An 18,205-nucleotide genomic window follows, 5' to 3' on the forward strand; every position below is an offset into this window, starting at 1 on the left:
CGCTAAGACGTTTTTGACTTTGTATACAGTGTTCGTATGTCCTAAACTTGAGCACTGCATACAAGCGACCAGCCCCTGTTCAAAAAAGGACAGTGAGCTTCTGGAAAAGGTTCAGAGAACGGAGACTAAGCTGATTCCCGGAATAGCGAAGCTTCCGTATGAATCTCGACTGGCGAAGCTGAACCTATTCCCGTTGTCATATCGTAGAACTAGAGGCGACTTGATTACAGTTTTCAAATTGCTTAGTGCCAAATTTGCACCTGATATGCCCTCATTTTTCTTGTCTTTGAAAACAGAGAATTTACGAGGACATTCCAAAACAGTTCACAAGTCCAGAACAAATTACTTGTCAGCTGACTTTGGACTTTCCCATCGAATCATTAATAAGTGGACCTCATTACCTCAGCACGTGGTTGAGGCTCCATCCGTCGATTCTTTCAAAACAAAGTTGGATCAACTGAGGGACCACCATTGCCAGGACTAACACAGGCCATCAGGCCTCCTGTCCTTCCCAAACTGAAACTGATGTGATAGAAGAAAATTTTAAGTATACTAGTTCAGTAATTGTTAAGGTAGTACATGTATTACAGCGATCCAATGCATCAGCTGGAAACTTCTAACTTTTCTTAAATGGACAGCCTGTTGATTTATGAACGAGTAATTTAGGTCATTTCGTGTGCCAGATCGAATTAATGATAATTATTTAAAATTCGAGAAATTAAACCGAAAACAGAGAGCACGGAACAACAAAGCAATAAGTACAAAAACATGTTATTCAGGTCTACCTAAATGAGTGCGTCATGTGACACAGTGATATACTGTTGATGTTAGATGTTATTCAAATTAGTTAAAGTTGCTAGGGACGGTGTTAACGTAAAGTGGTAGCATGTAGCTGGTTATACTTAGGGAATTCACTAATAAGAATGGCTAAACATCAAAGTTCCCATAATATCACTTGTGGAATGAGATACACTTACAGGTGCTAGAACATTCAATGCATTTTCAGGGGAGCAATATGCATCGATGCAGCGAACAAATAGTGGGAGTGATTTTATTGTACGGATAGATTATGGTAGGTTGTAGTGGCATTGGACAATAGCCGCACAATCCACAAAGCTGTGAACACGAGACTACTCAGAAAATAGATATTCAATATTTAACGCGGAGAAATACCTAACAGTGGAGAAGGCGCGAACAATGAATTGAATGGACTGGGGTTGATCGAGTGGCATGGCTCGGCCATGCAGGCGTGGTCTCTGCTGAATGTTACCTTATATCTTCTATTCATATTAAATATATTGTTCTTTCTCTAGCCTAACCTTGTTCTACATCATGTATTGGTAATTGATACGATACAGTGAGTTGGTGTAGTCGATGGTGTGACTTCAACGTAAGATCTTATAGATTAGGCAGTTATATCATGACAAATCTACAAATTTAGGATTAGGTCTATTATTAGAGCAGTACTAATATCATAGTAGACCATAATTCTACAAGGTTATTCCAGAGTCTAGAAAATTTACAGGTGAAGTAGTTCATATAAAGAGATGATTTATGATAAGTTCGTTTCACTGGTGACAAAGGATTACGGATGTCATAATGAGAAGTTTCTGCATATTGAATCACGTGATTGGATGTAAAGGTTAGTTTAATAAGCAGTTTGAAGAGAAAGATTATAGGATTTAGTTCGAGTCTCCTCTTCCATAAAGGGTCTAGCCCAAGTTTGTTACATCTAGAATTATAAGTGAAGGTACAATCTGCTCCAAGAATACGAAGTGTAAATCGTCTCTGTACTAATTCCAGCTTTAATTTATCCTTTATGCGTACACTGCTGAGAATAAACGTGCAATATTCTACAAGTGGTCGAGCACAAACTTTGTACATTAAAATACGTGACTCATTGTTGTAAAGGTTTCGAGTTATGTAACCTACTAGACGTTGAGACTTAGAGGTCTGTTTCAATATCTGCTCTGTAAACGACAAGTCATGGGAGTATCTAAGTCCTAAATCTACTACTGTATGTATCATGGATAACACTCCTCCATTTATGGTAAGGTCTAGGTTCAGTGATGTATCGCCGAAGCATATCCATCCACATTTATCTGTATTAAGCTCCAGTTACCATTTTACGCACCACGGAGCTACCTTGTTAAGCTCCATGTTGATGCAATTTTGCACGTTGTTCAGCTCATGTGGAGAAAATGAATATAATACTTTAGGATCATCTGCATATAGAAGGGGCTTACTCACACAGAAACTTTCACAAATATCATTGATAAACACTAAAAATAGCAAACAGCCTAAGACACTGCCTTGTATTACACCATTTCTAACAGGGACAGCTTTGGACAATGAAGAGGTAATTTTAACTACTTGATGTTGATTGCTGAAAAAGCAATCAAAGCCAGCTAGCAAAGGATTTCGAACCCCATACAATGCGAGTTTATCTAGAAGAAATTGGTGACTAACCATGTCGAAGGCTCTAGAAATGTCCAGATATAGCACTAAGACTAGATTGCATTGGGCACGCAGAGAATAGACTAGATTAAAGAAGGCAAGATGACATGTCATGCAAGATCGAGTTTTAAGAAATCCGTGTTGAGTATCATTGATACATTTTCCAGCGAGTAAATAGTTGGAAAGTTCATCACTTATAATTTTTTCCATAATGCTAGAGATAAATTGAGTAATATTTATCGGCCGATAAATGTTCATGACAGTCTTATCTCCAGATTTGTAACTCGTTATCAAGACTACTGTTTTGAGTTTAATTGAATTTATTTCAGTATTTGATTAGTGTATCATTTCTGTCTCTAAATTAGTTTGTCGTCATTACTTTTGAGTACTTCGTTTTCCATTCTATTTGTTAGTACCGTTGCTTATAACAATCTACATTTTTCCTGTTTTTTGGTCAAAGATCATTTTTGTCTCTGAGTAGTAATAATAATAATAATATATATTTCTGCATGCGCAGGTACACGCCATTTTTACAGACATGATCTACAAATTACAACACTTGTTGTTTCACAAAATGCTTCGCAACTTATTAAGTTTATAGTTGTTATAAATTATACCCGTAGAGCGCTTGCTGTAAACTGTGACCTTGAGGGGACGCGTACGTCAACTTTGTTCCAAACGTCAGAAGTTTCATAGCTGTACCTTCAGAGCAAATTTCTGGATGAGAAGAAAAAAGAGAAACAGAAGAGCAGCAAAGCACTTGGATAAAAACGCCAAACGTTGCTTAACATTGTGTAGTAGAACGGACAGAGGTATAATAAATTACATCCCAAGCTGCCAGCTTTGGGGAAATTTTGGGGAATTTTGGGGAAATTTTGGGGAAATCCCCAAAGTGAAATAGCCTTCCCCAAAGTTTGGGGAAGTTTTGGGGTATTTTGGGGAAATTCTGGGGAAATTTTGGGGAAATCCCCAAAGTGAAAAACCTTCCCCAATCTTTGGGTAACTTTTGGGGAAATCCCCAAAATGAAATAGTTTTCCCCAAACTTTGGGGAAATTTAGGGGAAATCCCCAAAATTGCCGTAGCGCATTTTTTCACATTAAAATTTCATCGACATAATATAAATAAGCCTCACAGTAGTAAATTTGAATAGAGAAATTTACATTTTAATTCAATACAGACTTTTGATGAGGGATAATCTTTGGAATTCCAGGTCTTGTTTTAATACATCAACAATAAGTAGACAAAGAGTTGTCGGTTTTAAAGCACTTTTTCAAAATTTGAAAGCTATGGAGGTGAGTTGTTTGCAGTGCAGGTCGGGAAATTTGGTTGCTGTCTATGTTCAGTTTTACTTAAGTGAATTATTTCTTTCAGAATAATAATAGACAGCTCGATAAGATTGCGAAAAGGCGGGCAGCAGACACTAAATACCCTAGGTTGTTTAGTTGTTCCCGATCAACCTATTACAGAAGGTTGAGGAAAATGAAAGCACAGTTTATAAAGAAGTGTCAGTTACCGAGCTGTGACGAAGAGACAGACAATCCAGTTGTCGTCACAGAATCGCGTATTACCGTAGCTACAGAGCAGTGGGCTAATATTGTCACAGATACAGCTACTGCTTCATGTAGTCACGTCCAATGTTCAGACAACACAATCAACGGTATAATCTGTTTAATTATTAAAATTTTATACGTTGTGTAATTTCAGAAATGTCCCCAACCATTCATCTTTCGGTGAAAGACGAGTTAGACAAAATGGTCATTGAAATGATGAAAGGTGGTTATATAAGCATAAAGAAGGCTGATCAAATACTGGACATTTTTCGTGCGCGGTATCCAGAACTTCCAACGTCCGTCAGAAGTGTTCTACGTCGATGCAACAACGTGGAGCCTAAGATCCTAGATTCTGGAACGTATTACCATTTAGGATTGAAATCCAGTCTTTTGAGAATTTCAGGACATTGGCTTCGTCGAATCCGTTTCAACGAATTGCAGTTGCAGTTAAACTACGATGGTCTAAGTTTGTTCAAAAGCTCTAACCAACAGCTGTGGCCGATCCTAGGTCGTATAGTAGCTCCACTAGTTAGTAGTGTTTTCGTAGTTGGGATCTACGGTGGTGAAGTAAAACCATCTGATTTCAACGACATGTCAGCAACACTTATAACAGAGTTACAGGAGTTGCTGACAGTAGGTATTAATGTAGATAAGTATCACTTACATTTAACAGTTAAATTAGTTGCTGTTATTTGTGACGCTCCAGCTCGCAGCAACGTCAAGTACATTGTGGGACACAATGGTATCGCTGGCTGTGACAAATGTCAGGTCTTAGGGACGCGAATGGGTGGTCGAATGACTTTCCCCAATGGTGAACACGACTTAAGAAGTGATGTCACTTTTCGTTGTAGGTCCCAATCTATCCATCATCGTGGCAGAAGTTCATTTGAAAATCTGCCAGTGGATATGATTAAATGTTTCCCTTGTGAACCCATGCATATGATATATTTAGGTGTTACCAAAAAAATTGTTTCATTATGGAAGGAGCTAGCTCTTAAGCGACTTAATAGGATGGATCAATCAATTATCGCATCAATAAATGATGCACTAGACTTATGTAGACAACACACGACATGCGATTTTCAACGGAAATGTCGTTCACTTAATGAAGTTTCTGTATGGAAAGCAACTGAATGTCGGTTGTTCTTATTATACTTAGGACCTGTAGTTCTTCAGAATAGGTTACCATTATCAATGTACAGAAACTTCCAGTCACTCTCCTTGTCTATTTATTTATTATCGCACCCTAAGTTTCATAGCATATTCGCTAACAGTGTTAGGGTTTACATTAATAACTTTTTATTAGGTTACGAAAGGTGTTACGGTACCGAACACTTAATCTACAATGTGCATACTAACATCGCAACTAACGATGAAACGCAGCCTTGTGACGCTAAGAAACCAAAAAGGTAAATTGTTCAACTTCTTATATCATTTGTGTTAGAACTGTCAAACGAAAGCTTAATGATTATCTATGCACCTCGGAAGAACTAGAGGTTGCTGAGGTTGAGGCTGGATTTGCCCCGGTGGAATTTCCAGTTGTCAACATTTCAACAGGAACGTTTTCTCCGATTGCGAGGTTTGTACCTACTTTATCAATACTCATAGATTAGTTCATCGAAAGCTAACCTTTCATCACCACCAATTCTACGTACGTCGACTGAAGGTGATAAACCGTAAGTTGCATTTACTTTATTCCTGATAACGAAAGTTTGTGCGATGATACAAACAAACTGTTAAGAACGCTCCTGAAATCGGTCAGTGAGCTGTCTACGAAAATAGACAAAATGCTATTTTTGTATGAACGCTTAGCCATGGGTGTAACTCACGGGCGTACAGAGGAAATGGATAGTGATGCAATCACTTTCCCATTACGAACGCATGACGAGTTGCGTTCTTTAGAGACAGCTTTAGAGAACAAAAAATTCCGGGATCATTTCGTAAGTTGTAATCGGTGTTTGAAGAAATTTTAGATGGGAAGATTATACCATCTACTATGTGATGATCTTCGTAAATCAGCAAAAGCCTGTCTGAAATACCTCCTTTCTCCGGAACTGGCAAACACGTACACCTTGCACGGAACCAGAAGAAAATTCGGGATTAGTAAATACAAATTTTACTCCACGGTTCAAAGTAAGTCCACATTACTGTATCAACATATTTGTAGGTGCTTTGTGTTCACACTTCCGGAGTGCGACCTGTTCGGAAACGGAGATCACGCACGCCATGGCTACAGCAAGCCAGGCCTTCTTGCATGACGCAAGAGATAAAGTACATAAACGTGGATGGCGATCCAAAGAAAGGGTGAGCTAAAACTACTTAATTTGTTTGTTATAATACATATGTTAACTTTGTCACACATTGTTCCTACACGTTCCCCTTCCTACTGTTTTGTATATTGTTTAATACCACTTAATAAAATGAAGTATTCAGTTGTATTCCCAATAACTGAAGTTCACTTTGGGGTTTTCCCCAAAATTCACAGGATGTTAATTTTCATTATATTTATCACTATAATCACTGTACTTTAATTACTGTAACAGCTTATGACTTTGTGATCAATACTCAAAGTAATATAACTTGTCTCTTGTATGTTTCCCTTTCAGCTGGCTTCGCAGGCTTTATCAGACGTAACTGTAAGTTCTTTGTTCGCATTATTAAGAACATTGTTATACTGTTGGTACATCACCAAACTTTCACATATCTTGACACGTTATTATACACTACAAATGATTTATTTATTTATTTTTTAGAACATTATCAATGACATTTCTACGTCTACGTAAGGTGTTGCTGTTACAACGCAATGAAAAACTTTGTACAAATGATTCATTTGTAATTTTATTAACTGTAATAAACATTTATATATTTCATAAATCAGTCTTTTGATAATCGCGACAAATCGGTTAACATTAGGTTTCATTAGCAATGCGCGATTGACGAAAAGTAATAAAACGTCGCAGTAAGAAATGTACGTAAGCATACTCCTAGGTCTTCCGTGATGTCGATAGGCTTTCGAGAAGCTTTTGCGTCAAAACAGTTTTCCAGGAAAACCCAAAGGTTTGGGGAAGCTTCCTCAAAATGATATAACTATCGTGTCCGTTCCCCTTTCACCCGGCTTCGCAGGCTTTAACAGACGTCACCATAGTGTATTTGTGCTTTTGTATATTGTTTTATACTACTTACAAGAATTCAGTAGTCAGTTGCATTACCAATAACTTCAGTTAACTTTGGGGATTTCCCCAAAATTTCCCCAAACTTACCCAAAATTTCCCCAAACTTACCCAAAATTTCCCCAAACTTCCCCAGGTCAGGGGAAATTTTGGGTTTTTTTTCTCATTTCCCCAAAATTTCCCCAAAATTTATTATAGCGGCTTCCCCAAAATCGACTCGATTTTCCCCAAAGTTGGGAGCCTGGGATTAAATTCATATTATCTCTTGTTAGAGTAAAATGAAGTAGGAGGATCAATATAAGAGAATCTAGCAATAAAGAACAATGAATTGTGTCGTTCAACAAGTTGGAGTAAGCTCACATGAAGGAAGGGAAGTCAAGGTTGGTACAAGGAGAGCGGTTTCTTAGAAGGGTGTGTATATAGAGGGTGAAGTGTTAAGAATACTAATGACCATATCTTTTGTTGTCTAACTTTTCCTTTTTTTGTCTACCCGATGCCAGCCACACAATCCTAGTGTAAAAACCCGAGTTAGCATGTTATAGGTTGTCTTAGTAGAATAGCTAATCCAGCATAATATTGGAAACATGAGTCTGAGTGATGAGCGTTGGAAAACAAGCTTACCAGGCAGTTACAAGCTATGGACTGTGGGTAAGGCATCGATGCAGTGCTTTTGTTGACTGTAGTATAAAGTATAGTTTGCCAATCAGAGTATAAGCATTAAGAAGGGTATAATGTAGGATGGTTGTTTATCAAAGCAGGCGGAAAAGTATAGAAGTATATGAGTTGTAGATAAGGTAACGAGTGGAGAAATAATATTAATTGGTAGTCAACATAGTGTGCAGAAGAGCAAAAAGTTAATACAGGATAAACAGGTAGAAACTCACAGTAACTTGGTGCTGATGTTATTTTGTGTTGTCCTAACCAGTTGATTGGTAACAGGCTCCATAGATGCAAGACCACTGGTAGTAGGCAGTCGATTATACGGTTCTATTGAATTTTTAGGGTGGTAGTGAGTGTCCCCTAGCGACCGAGTTTAGTTGAACAGTATCGATAGGTTCAGTGAGTTACCTGTCTACTTCTAGTGCAAAATTAGGGTGGAAAAAGTAACTAGCACAACTGCAAAGTAGGAAAAATAAGGCAAACTGAACTTGAAGTCTATTTTGGTCTAAACATGGAAAGAGCCTACGATGTCTGAGTGGGGCACAGGTGTGTTCGTACGTGCAAGATCAGTGCAAGTGAGGGCTTGATCAAGCAGTTTTACAAACGTATGTAGTTCATCCGCCATGTAAATTTCGGAGGGAAGACTGTTCCATATTATGGCATGCTTGACGAGGAAGAAGTTTTCCCGAGTTTTTGGTCTGTATTTCTCAAACTTGACCGTAGATACTTTGTTTCGAAGTTCGTATTCATGTGAATCTCTAGCAAGAACTATCTTATATGTTGAATAAGTAAGGTTTTTGAGTAGTTTAAAGTAGAGAATCAAATTAGACCTAAGCCTTCTCTCCCAAAGGGGTGCTATTCCTAAGACTTGGCATCGGGTACTGTAGTCATGACTGAGTCAGTCCTAAGTACTTGTCGGGTGAAGTCTTGTTGTATTCCTTCCACTTTCAGTACATCAGATAGGCGTAGGTTGGAAAATAAGAACGAGCAGTATTCAACGATAGGTCTCACACAAACTTTATAAAGAAGGATTTTAGATCCATTTTGATAGAAATTACGGAGGATGAAGCCAAGCAATTTCCGCATTTTGGATGCTTTCGCTGAGATGTGTTCAGATAAATTAAGACTGTGTGAGTAACGTACCCCTAGGTCACTTACTAATGACAGTCTAGGCAGTGTGTGGTTGCTAAGTGTTAGTTTTATTTCAAGAGACATGTCTCCTATACATAACCAGCCGCATTTCTCTGTGTTGAGCTCTAACCTACAGCGTTTGCACCAGTCGTCTACCATGTTGAGTTCATGTTGGATTGTTTGCATAGTACTACTTAAATCGCAAATGTCAGTTTTATAGATGACTTTTAAGTCATCGGCATAGAGGTGGATCTTACCTGTGCTAAAACACTTGCATATATTGTTGATGTAGATTATAAAGAGCAATGGACCCAAGACACTACCCTGCACAACACTACTGGTTATTGGTCGAGGTGTAGATGTTTTAGAGTTATTCTTGGTTATTTAATATCTGTTCGTAAGAAAAGACTTGATCAATTGCGAAAGAGGATTTATAATTCTAACTGACTTAAGTCTATTGATTAGAAGATAATGAGGTACTTTATCAAAGGCTTTCTTAATATCGAAGTATAGTATAATAACTAGTTTCTTCTGGTCGCGTATACGAGTAACCTCGTTAAATAAGTCTATCAGACATGTACTGCACGACCTTGTTCTAATGAAGCCGTGTTATGAGGGGTCTATTAGATCTTCCTTAAGTAGGTGATCAGGTAGTTGATTTTGTATCACTTTTTCCATTATGCGTGATATGACTGGAGTGATATTTATAGGTCTGTAGTTTTCGACCAGGTTTCTCGGTCCGGATTTGTGTTTGGGAAGAACATACATTACCTTCCAGGTTTCCGGATATATACCTGTCTCTAAAGATAATGTGTATATTTTGAGTAGTAGCGTCTGTATGTCCGGCCCTGACATTTTATAAACGATTGAAGGGATATCATCGGCACCAGAACTTGCATTTGGCTTAAGGGTTTTAATGGCGGTATGTATACTCCTAATGTCGAAGTTTATGGTGCTAAGATAGTTTTTTCTGATGCACTTTATGTTGATATCTGGAGCATGAGATGTATTCCCATTGTGGGAAAACCATTCACTTAGTAGTTCATATATGACGGTTTGGTCATTGCGTCTAGTTCTTTTTTTAAAAAAAACCCTGTTTAATGACTGGACAGTGTAAACGTCCGGGCTGTCGTTATTCCGCTAAAAGCAACATGCAGTGCGATGAGTGAAAAGTCTGGTACCACGATGTTTGCACAAAGTTACCGCCTGCGGCTTTGAAACGGTTCAGTAAAAACGGTTACGTATGGCTTTGTCAACAGTACTGTTTGGATGCAAATAGCTTGGTAACCGAGGCCATTTCATTGGTAAATGCCGCAAAAAATTGTTGTGACAAGCGTGGTCGGGAAACATCGAATAGTACTCGCTCTGTCGACACGCAGATTGGTGTAAAGCAAACTCAGGTGAGTTCGAAAACAGGTGACTCACACCGACCAAAGGAGGAAACACAGTTTTCAAAGAGGTCCGTCTTAACCAAAAACTCAGGAACTTTCTTCTGTCCCCAGTTTTCTAAATGGTATCCAGCAGGAAAAGCCTAGTAATCGCAATCACAAGGCTTGATAGGTTTCTAGCGGGAAACATAACCTCCCAAATCGTCAACAACCCTACGGAATCCCACAGTGTGTTTGACGCAACTGTGGTTGCTTCTCATAGCAACATTGACGAATGGGTACAGGTTGTAAGGAAGAGACAACATAAGGATATAAAAGGGAATCCTGCCCCCATAAAAGTAGTCGAGAAATCGAAGACTGATCACGGTGACAGATCAGTCATTTCTCATAGAATCAAGGAGAGTGAGAGTTCTGGACCAAAAACTTGTTTTGAACATGACATTGTGCTGATTAAACAGCTGCTTAATCAACTCATGCCTCAGAATATCACCGAAGTCACCTAACTAAGGGTGTACAGGCTTGGTAGTCTAGTGAACTTGAAGTCTAATCAATCCAGACTGCTTAAAGTAGTATTCAAATCTTCGAATGAACGCGACTACAGAATGGACATAAATTAAAGGGTCCAGGAGTTTTTATCTGTGAGGACTTGCCGTTGGCAGACCACGTAAAAAGACGGGAAGCCGGATAAGAACTACGACCTAGGTTAGATGCTGGCGAAAAGGACCTGAAAATTGTAAATTTTCGGGTTGTACGGCTTCGACAGAGGATGATGCCGAAGCCACTATGGGTGAAGCACGAAGCCACTTAAAAAGGCTTCGGATCTGCTACACTAATGCCCGAAGCCTACTTAATAAGCGATCGGAACTAAGTGTACAGATTGACTCTACAAAGTCAGACATAATCACAGTTACAGAAACCTGGCTGACACAGGCTATAGATAGTATGGAACTTGATTTCGAGGGTTTTACGTTAGTAAGGGCCGACAGAACACAAAAGCGTAAAGGAGGGGAAGTAGCTCTATTCATTAGGAATGCTACCCCATTCGCCATTATCGACAAAGTATCGCATGAGAGTGGGACGTGTGAATCAGTTAGTTGCCGCTTGAAATGCAAGGGACAAGAGCTGCTGATTGGTTTGGTTTATCGCAGTCCAAGCTATGAGGTAAATGAAGTCCTGCTAGGCAGTCTCAATACTTGGTCACAAAGTGGTCGATGTCTAATCCTAGAGGACTTTAATGCACCTATGGTAGACTGGGAAAATCTGCGAACTGAATCATCAGAAAATTCCTTCGAGCAGGAACTAGTTGATGCGGTTACCACAAGTGCCCTAATGCAACATGTGAAAGAAGCAACTGGGTACGACCCGGACACTGAATCATCCTTACTAGATCTTATTTTGACTCACTATGAGGATGACGTCACGAACCACCATTACATGCCACCCCTAAGTAAAAGTAATCACTCAGTTTTAACTTTTGACTTCCATATAACTGTCAATCACGAGCACTCATCAGCCCAATCCAGACCTAACGTCTGGAAACCAAATATACCAGATATCATGCACTCAGCATCGTTAGTAGATTGGACAATAGACCCAGAGTCCTCAAATGAAACGGCTTGGGACGCATTTCGAAATTTGTACATAAAAGTTACCACACCCCACATTCCTTGGACTACACCAAGAGGGCCGAGAAACTCTCCACCATGGTTCAGTGGGGAGGTCCGCATCCTCCGTAAGAAAAGAAAAGTGTGGGATAGATTTAGGTTACTGGGGAATGATGAGACAAAATCTCAGTATCGAAAAGTTCGGAATACTTGTGCCTCGACCCTCAGTAAGTCTAGAAAGTTGTACGAAGAAAAGATAGTTTAGGAATCCATAGAATGTCCTAAACGTTTGTATTCTTATATAAATTGGTAAAAGTCTAGACAATCCTACAGATGATTTAATGTTTACTCATTGTTTGCTTTTGTACCTATTTTGAAAAACCTCCATCTCATCTGGAGAGATTACACCATGGGAAAAGTAGCAAAGAAAAAGGCATAGAACTTGCGATTTACTGAACACGAGGAGCAGTATACCGTGTCCTGAAAATTCCACTGTACGAATTTATATATAGATAGTTGAGCTTTCATAATTCTCGAATGTGAAATGATTATGTGTTCGCAAGATTATTCCCTGACATTGTCTAACTAGGACGACTGCATAAGCGGTGTTTTCTGACTGTTCCTATAATCTAATAGAAATCTTATACATGGGTTACCAACAATCCGCGAATTAACACAGGGATAATTGTTATTCATTCCGAACGATTATGTAACGTGTTATTACGAAGGGAGACTGGAGCTAAGCGTTTACTGACAATAAAGAAGTCTAAATCTAAAACGTCATATGTATTTCAAAGTTTCAACGACCTTTTCAGTCCTGTATTTTGCGATATACGTTTAAAACGAAACGTACACTTAAATTCCCTGAAAATGTACTTAAATATTATTTCATCCAAGACTCTGCTTTCTGTTTAAATGCAATCAGTTTAAATAGTCTTAAAAGCCATGAAATTGTCCCCTTCCCACATTTCAGGGTATATTCAAAACTCTTATTATTCATCTCTGCCTAAAAAAGAGTATTGTAGTGCCATTGACATGTGATTGAGTCCCAACCAAAACATCCATAGGATAAGCAACTGAACCTTTGAAAGTTTGCTGATCTTTGTTGTGGTGGACCAAACAATATATAAACGCAAAAGTATCAACAAAGTTAATAGCAATCAATAGTAATATTAATATTTACAAGTTAAATGTTACAAATGCAATAACAAATTAGGGACGTTACTTAAATCGGCTAGTCGTTGCGTGTTCTGTTGAGTTTTGGTCTCAAAAATCCACAATTATAAATGCATAATAATTCCACAGAGGTAAATATGACGCCAATAAGTTTCTTTGATGTAGGATATAATGGGAATGACACTGCAGTCTGAAATGAGGATAATATCCAGTTTAGAACGCAATTGACTTGGTAACGAGCGAGAATAGAACAATGGGTATGTGCGTAATAGTGTATTTGTGAACAACCGGAAATGTGTGTCACGCTATGTTAGAATTACAACGGAAAAAGTGTTCAAGGTCGTTGACTAAAACAACACGTACAGTCATTTAATGATAAATGTACATACAGTGAAAAATTGACAAAACAAATAGAAATAACATTGAAAACTATTTACAAAATAAGGTTGTCAGGTCTATCTCCACATAGCTCCCCCCAGAGTGTCCGGAGGTAACACTGGTTACAATAACAATAATTTCGATAGAACAATCAGAACAATGCAATCAAGGGTCAATGAACATGTGCCCAGATGGCTTCAAAATCAGTGTGTGTCAAATGATCCGATTAATGTAGGAGGTAGAAAACCAAGTTCATCGATAGCAAAACACATAATTGAGACGGGACACAAAATTAACATTAATACAGCATTTAGAACGTTGTATAGAAATTGTCAAGGTCGAATTCTTAAGTTTATTGAAGCCTTAGCTATTCGTAAATTTAAACCCCCCTTATGTGTACAAAAACAATTTGTCGTAACCTTGAATTTACCTTGGTAATCCTTAAGTCATTCTATGGTCTAGGATAACGCGACAAATTCTTATTCTTTCTCCCCCCTTAGTTATTTAATTGTACTTTTATTTGTCTGACCTTTATTAATTGACCTTTATTAATTTTCATATAAAAATGCCTTGACAAGTATATGTGTGACCAGATTGTTCGAAATGTATAGCGCAAATACATCACATTTTTCAGATCAACTCCGTCTTCTTATTGTTCTATCGAAATTTATAAAAGGGACTAATTGCTTTAAATAACAATAATAAAAATTTTATACCAAAAAAAAATATTTACAATAATAACCAATTAACAATGTGGAGATGCGTATGACATGTACGTTAACAATATACAGTGTGTTATTGAGTGAAAATAGTGGTGATATGGCATAGCATGACAAACAAAAGTAATGAGAATACCGTCATTTAAAAGCTTGGTTTGCTAACAATGATAATAATGTGCAGACTGTTACTGACCCCCAAAAAAATGAACTGCTTATTTTTTTTTGTGTGTGTGTGTGTACAACAAATGAATAATTAAATAGAGTTTACTCGTTTATTATTGTAACAAATTTTTTTCTATGAAAGAAAAAATGTGACAAAACGAATAATTGTGGGAAAAAAATATGGTTAATTATGTACACTGTAAAAAAAAGGAAAAAAAAATCATGGATTTTGTTGGGAAAAATCGGGTGAGTATAATCGTATAGTACATCAGTAATTGTTTGTTTAGATTTTTTTTATTCGGCGAAATGTACATAGCGTTTGGGTTTTTTTACAGCTCTGCCTGAGCGCGTTAAACAAGTAGGTTTGATACTCAGTTTTTCTTCCCTGTCTGCTGTAGTGGTGGTTGCTGGACGGGGTTGGTTCAGTGAAATAGTATGTTCTTTGTCAAGTTGTGCTTCGTAGAAAGCAGGCTTTATTCTATCGATAGCGATAGTCTCTTTCTTTCCACACTTGTTGATTATGAAGTGTTTGGTCGTTCTTTTAATTACTTGATATGGTCCTTCATAAGGTTGTTTCAATGGCTTTTTAACAGCATCAACTCGAACAAAGACAAACTTGCATGTTTCTAGATTTCTGTTGAGTTGTATTCGATTGTTATGTTCACGAGGCGGTATGGCTTTGATTCGTTGCATGGTTTGCAGCAGTTGGCTAGCAAAACGACTTGGGTCCGTTGGTGTTAAAGTGTTTGGGTCCACTAGTTGACCTGGTAATGTAAGGGTTGTACCGTAAACTAGCTCAGCGGCTGTACAACCTATATCTTCCTTTATAGTTGAACGGATACCCAGGAGTACAAGTGGTAATGCGTCACTCCATTTTGTCGTATCATCTTGTGCCATCAGCGAGCTTTTCAATTGGCGGTGAAATCTTTCGACCAAGCCGTTAGCTGCTGGGTGATAGGCTGTTGTTTTGATGTGGTTCACGCCCAGAAGTCTTGTGAATTCCTGAAATAAGATAGACTGAAACTGGGGACCACGGTCGGTAGTGACGATAGAAGGTACTCCGTAATTTGCTATCCAACGGTCAAGGAATACGCCGGCTACTGTTTCTGCAGAAGTATCAGCAATAGGGCATGCTATGGCCCATCTTGTGAACCTGTCCACCGCAGTGAGAATATGAGTGAATGAATTAGATGGTGGCAATGGACCAACTATGTCTAAGTGGATATGCTGAAAACGTTTTTCCGGCAGGGGATACTTGCCAACTGGACTGATCGTGTGCTTCTGAATCTTGCTGCGTTGACATTGTAGGCAGCTTCGCGTCCATCGTTTCATATCTGAATTGATTTTTGGCCACACAAAACGCTCAGTAACCAATTTGATTGTGGCTCTGATTCCTGGGTGAGAAAGGTCATGCAGTTGATGAAATACCTGTCGACGACATGCTAGAGGTACAAAAGGGCGATTGTTACCCGTTGAAACATCGCAAATGATAGATGTATTTGAGAAAGGGATGGGTACTGGTTTAAGGTTCAAGTTAGACTTCTCCTGGCAGGCCTTCAAATCTGCATCGTCTACTTGTAGTTTTGCGATGGTTTCTAGATCGATGTCTTGTTTACGTAACAGGGTATTTACGTCCTTACGTGACAATGCGTCAGCTACGACGTTGGTGTGTCCTTTGACAAATTGGATATCTGTCGTAAACTGGGAGATGTAATCCAGTTGTCGTGCTTCGCGAGGTGAATGTCGGTCGTACGATGTGTGGAATGAGTAACATAAAGGTTTGTGATCGGTCATGATGGTAAAAATTCGTCCTTGTAGTAAAAAGTTAAAGTGTTTAACGGCTAAGTAGATAGCAAGTAACTCCCGTCCAAAGGTACTATAGCGTTCCTGGGCTGGTGACAATCTTTTGGAGAAAACCGCTATGGGGGTAGTCATATTGTTTACCTGTTGTTGTAATACTGCCCCGACGGCTTTTTGAGATGCATCGGTACACAGAATTAAGTGGGTTGTGGGGTCAGTATTTAGAATTTGTAGCATGGTGGCATTAGCTATCATCGACTTTGCTTTTTCAAACGCTGTTTTGGCATCAAGAGATAGGTTGAATGTTTGATTCTTCTCTCTCTTCGTACCTTTTTTGTCGACTTTCAACAGATCGGTTAATGGCTGTAATACTTCAGCACAATGTGGTAAGAAACGGCGGTAAAAATTACACATACCGAGGAAACGTCGTAATGACTTCACCGAGGTTGGTTCGGGATAATTGGTAATAGCTTCAACCTTTTCTGGGAGTGGTTTGATGCCTTGAGAGTCAATGTAATGTCCTAAAAACTCTAAGGCTGGGACTGAGAATATGCATTTCGAAGGATTGATGACGACACCATGTTTTTTAAAACGATCAAAAAGGGTCTGGACATGTTGGATATGCTCTTCTAAAGATGAGCTTGCAATGAGAACATCGTCGATGTAGGCAAACACGAAATCAAGGCCTCTTGTTACGTTATCCATGAAGCGTTGGAATGTCTGCGCAGCGTTTTTTAATCCGAATGGCATCCTTAGAAACTCAAACAGGCCAAAGGGTGTGATGATGGCTGTTTTCTCGATGTCTTCTGGTGCCATCGGAATTTGATGGTATGCACGCACTAGGTCGAGTTTCGAGAAGATGCATTTACCATGTAAATTTAACGCGAAGTCATGTATATGTGGAATAGGATACCTATCCGGGATGGTTTGATTGTTTAATCGTCGATAGTCACCACACGGACGCCAATCTTGGTCCTTCTTTGGTACGGCGAGGCCCAGGGGCTGTTGGATGGTCTGATAATACCAAGTTGCATCATATGTTCGAATTCTCTTTTAGCTACTTGCAACTTGCTTGGTGGTAGTCTCCTCGCCCTGGCGCTAATAGGTGGTCCGGTGGTAGTGATATGGTGTTGTACCAGCTGTGGGTTACCTTCCTTTTGGTAATCTGATTTCGTAATGCACTGGTATTCTGTTAGAATGTCGTTGAAGTTGTTGTTCACAGGTTTCATTATTCGAACACCATGGATCTCGTTGTCGTTGGAGAGTGTACCACTTACCTGTAAACGTGTGTTTACGTCGATTAATCTCTTGTTGGTCATATCAACTAACAGGTTGTACGCACTAAGAAAATCGGCCCCGAGGATGGGTCGTTTGACTTGAGCAACTATGAATACCCATGTGAATCTTCTACGGAGCCCGAGATCTAATATAAGAGATTGTTCTCCATAAGTTTTGATAACTGATTCGTTAGCCGCTACCAAGGACAATTTAGTGCTTGTCGTATGTTGTCTGCGTGAGAGATGGAGTGGGATGATGCTGATTTCTGCTCCCGTATCGACTAAAAAGTCTGAGCCAGAAATACGATCCGTGATGTGGAAGAGGCGGCTGACATGTTGGCCAGTAACAGCTGCCGCTATTACTGTCTGGCCACTTCGTTTCCCTGATGGTCTGGCTTGCTTGCCGTGAAGTTGCACGGTTTTGTGCAACGACGTGCTTTCTCACCATAATTCGAATGATACCAACAAATTCCGGCTGCCCGCTTAGGTGACCTAAGACGATGTCTGGATACTGATCTCCTTCTGGACGTAGATCTGGGAGGTCGAGAATGGATGGTGGAGATAGTGGCCTGCAGTGATGCTAGCTGCCGTGTTAAGTGTGCCATTTGTTGCTGCATGTCAAGAGTAGGGTTCATAGCATCACTACTAGCGGGTTGTACAGCGTTAATTCCCCGACTATCGGGATATATTTCTATTATCTTATCGGCCATGTCTGCTAAATCATCAAGA

At 39.2% G+C, this 18,205-nt stretch overlaps 1 protein-coding gene across 2 annotated transcripts; it reads left to right on the forward strand.

The window, feature by feature from the left end:
• Positions 1-3,172: 3,172 nt before the first annotated feature.
• MS3_00002423 (uncharacterized protein) lies at positions 3,173-13,086 on the forward strand. 2 transcript variants are annotated; one of them, XM_051210006.1, is made up of 9 exons: positions 3,173-3,269; positions 5,315-5,417; positions 5,453-5,587; positions 5,622-5,684; positions 5,720-5,948; positions 5,982-6,141; positions 6,176-6,312; positions 6,615-6,644; positions 6,762-13,086. In XM_051210006.1, the coding sequence occupies exon 9, from the start codon at positions 11,144-11,146 to the stop codon at positions 12,227-12,229; it is 1,086 nt and encodes a 361-aa protein (XP_051075492.1). In that variant the 5' UTR covers positions 3,173-3,269; positions 5,315-5,417; positions 5,453-5,587; positions 5,622-5,684; positions 5,720-5,948; positions 5,982-6,141; positions 6,176-6,312; positions 6,615-6,644; positions 6,762-11,143; the 3' UTR covers positions 12,230-13,086. The 2 variants fall into 2 exon arrangements, with proteins under 2 accessions (XP_051075492.1, XP_051075493.1); XM_051210007.1 differs by lacking the exon at positions 3,173-3,269 and adding exons at positions 3,723-3,750; positions 3,830-4,115 and having other exon boundaries at positions 4,163-5,417; positions 5,453-5,684; positions 6,762-7,453.
• The last annotated feature ends 5,119 nt before the right edge of the window (positions 13,087-18,205 follow it).

Source organism: Schistosoma haematobium, chromosome 1 (assembly GCF_000699445.3).
Source record: "Schistosoma haematobium chromosome 1, whole genome shotgun sequence".
Lineage (NCBI taxonomy): Eukaryota > Metazoa > Platyhelminthes > Trematoda > Strigeidida > Schistosomatidae > Schistosoma > Schistosoma haematobium.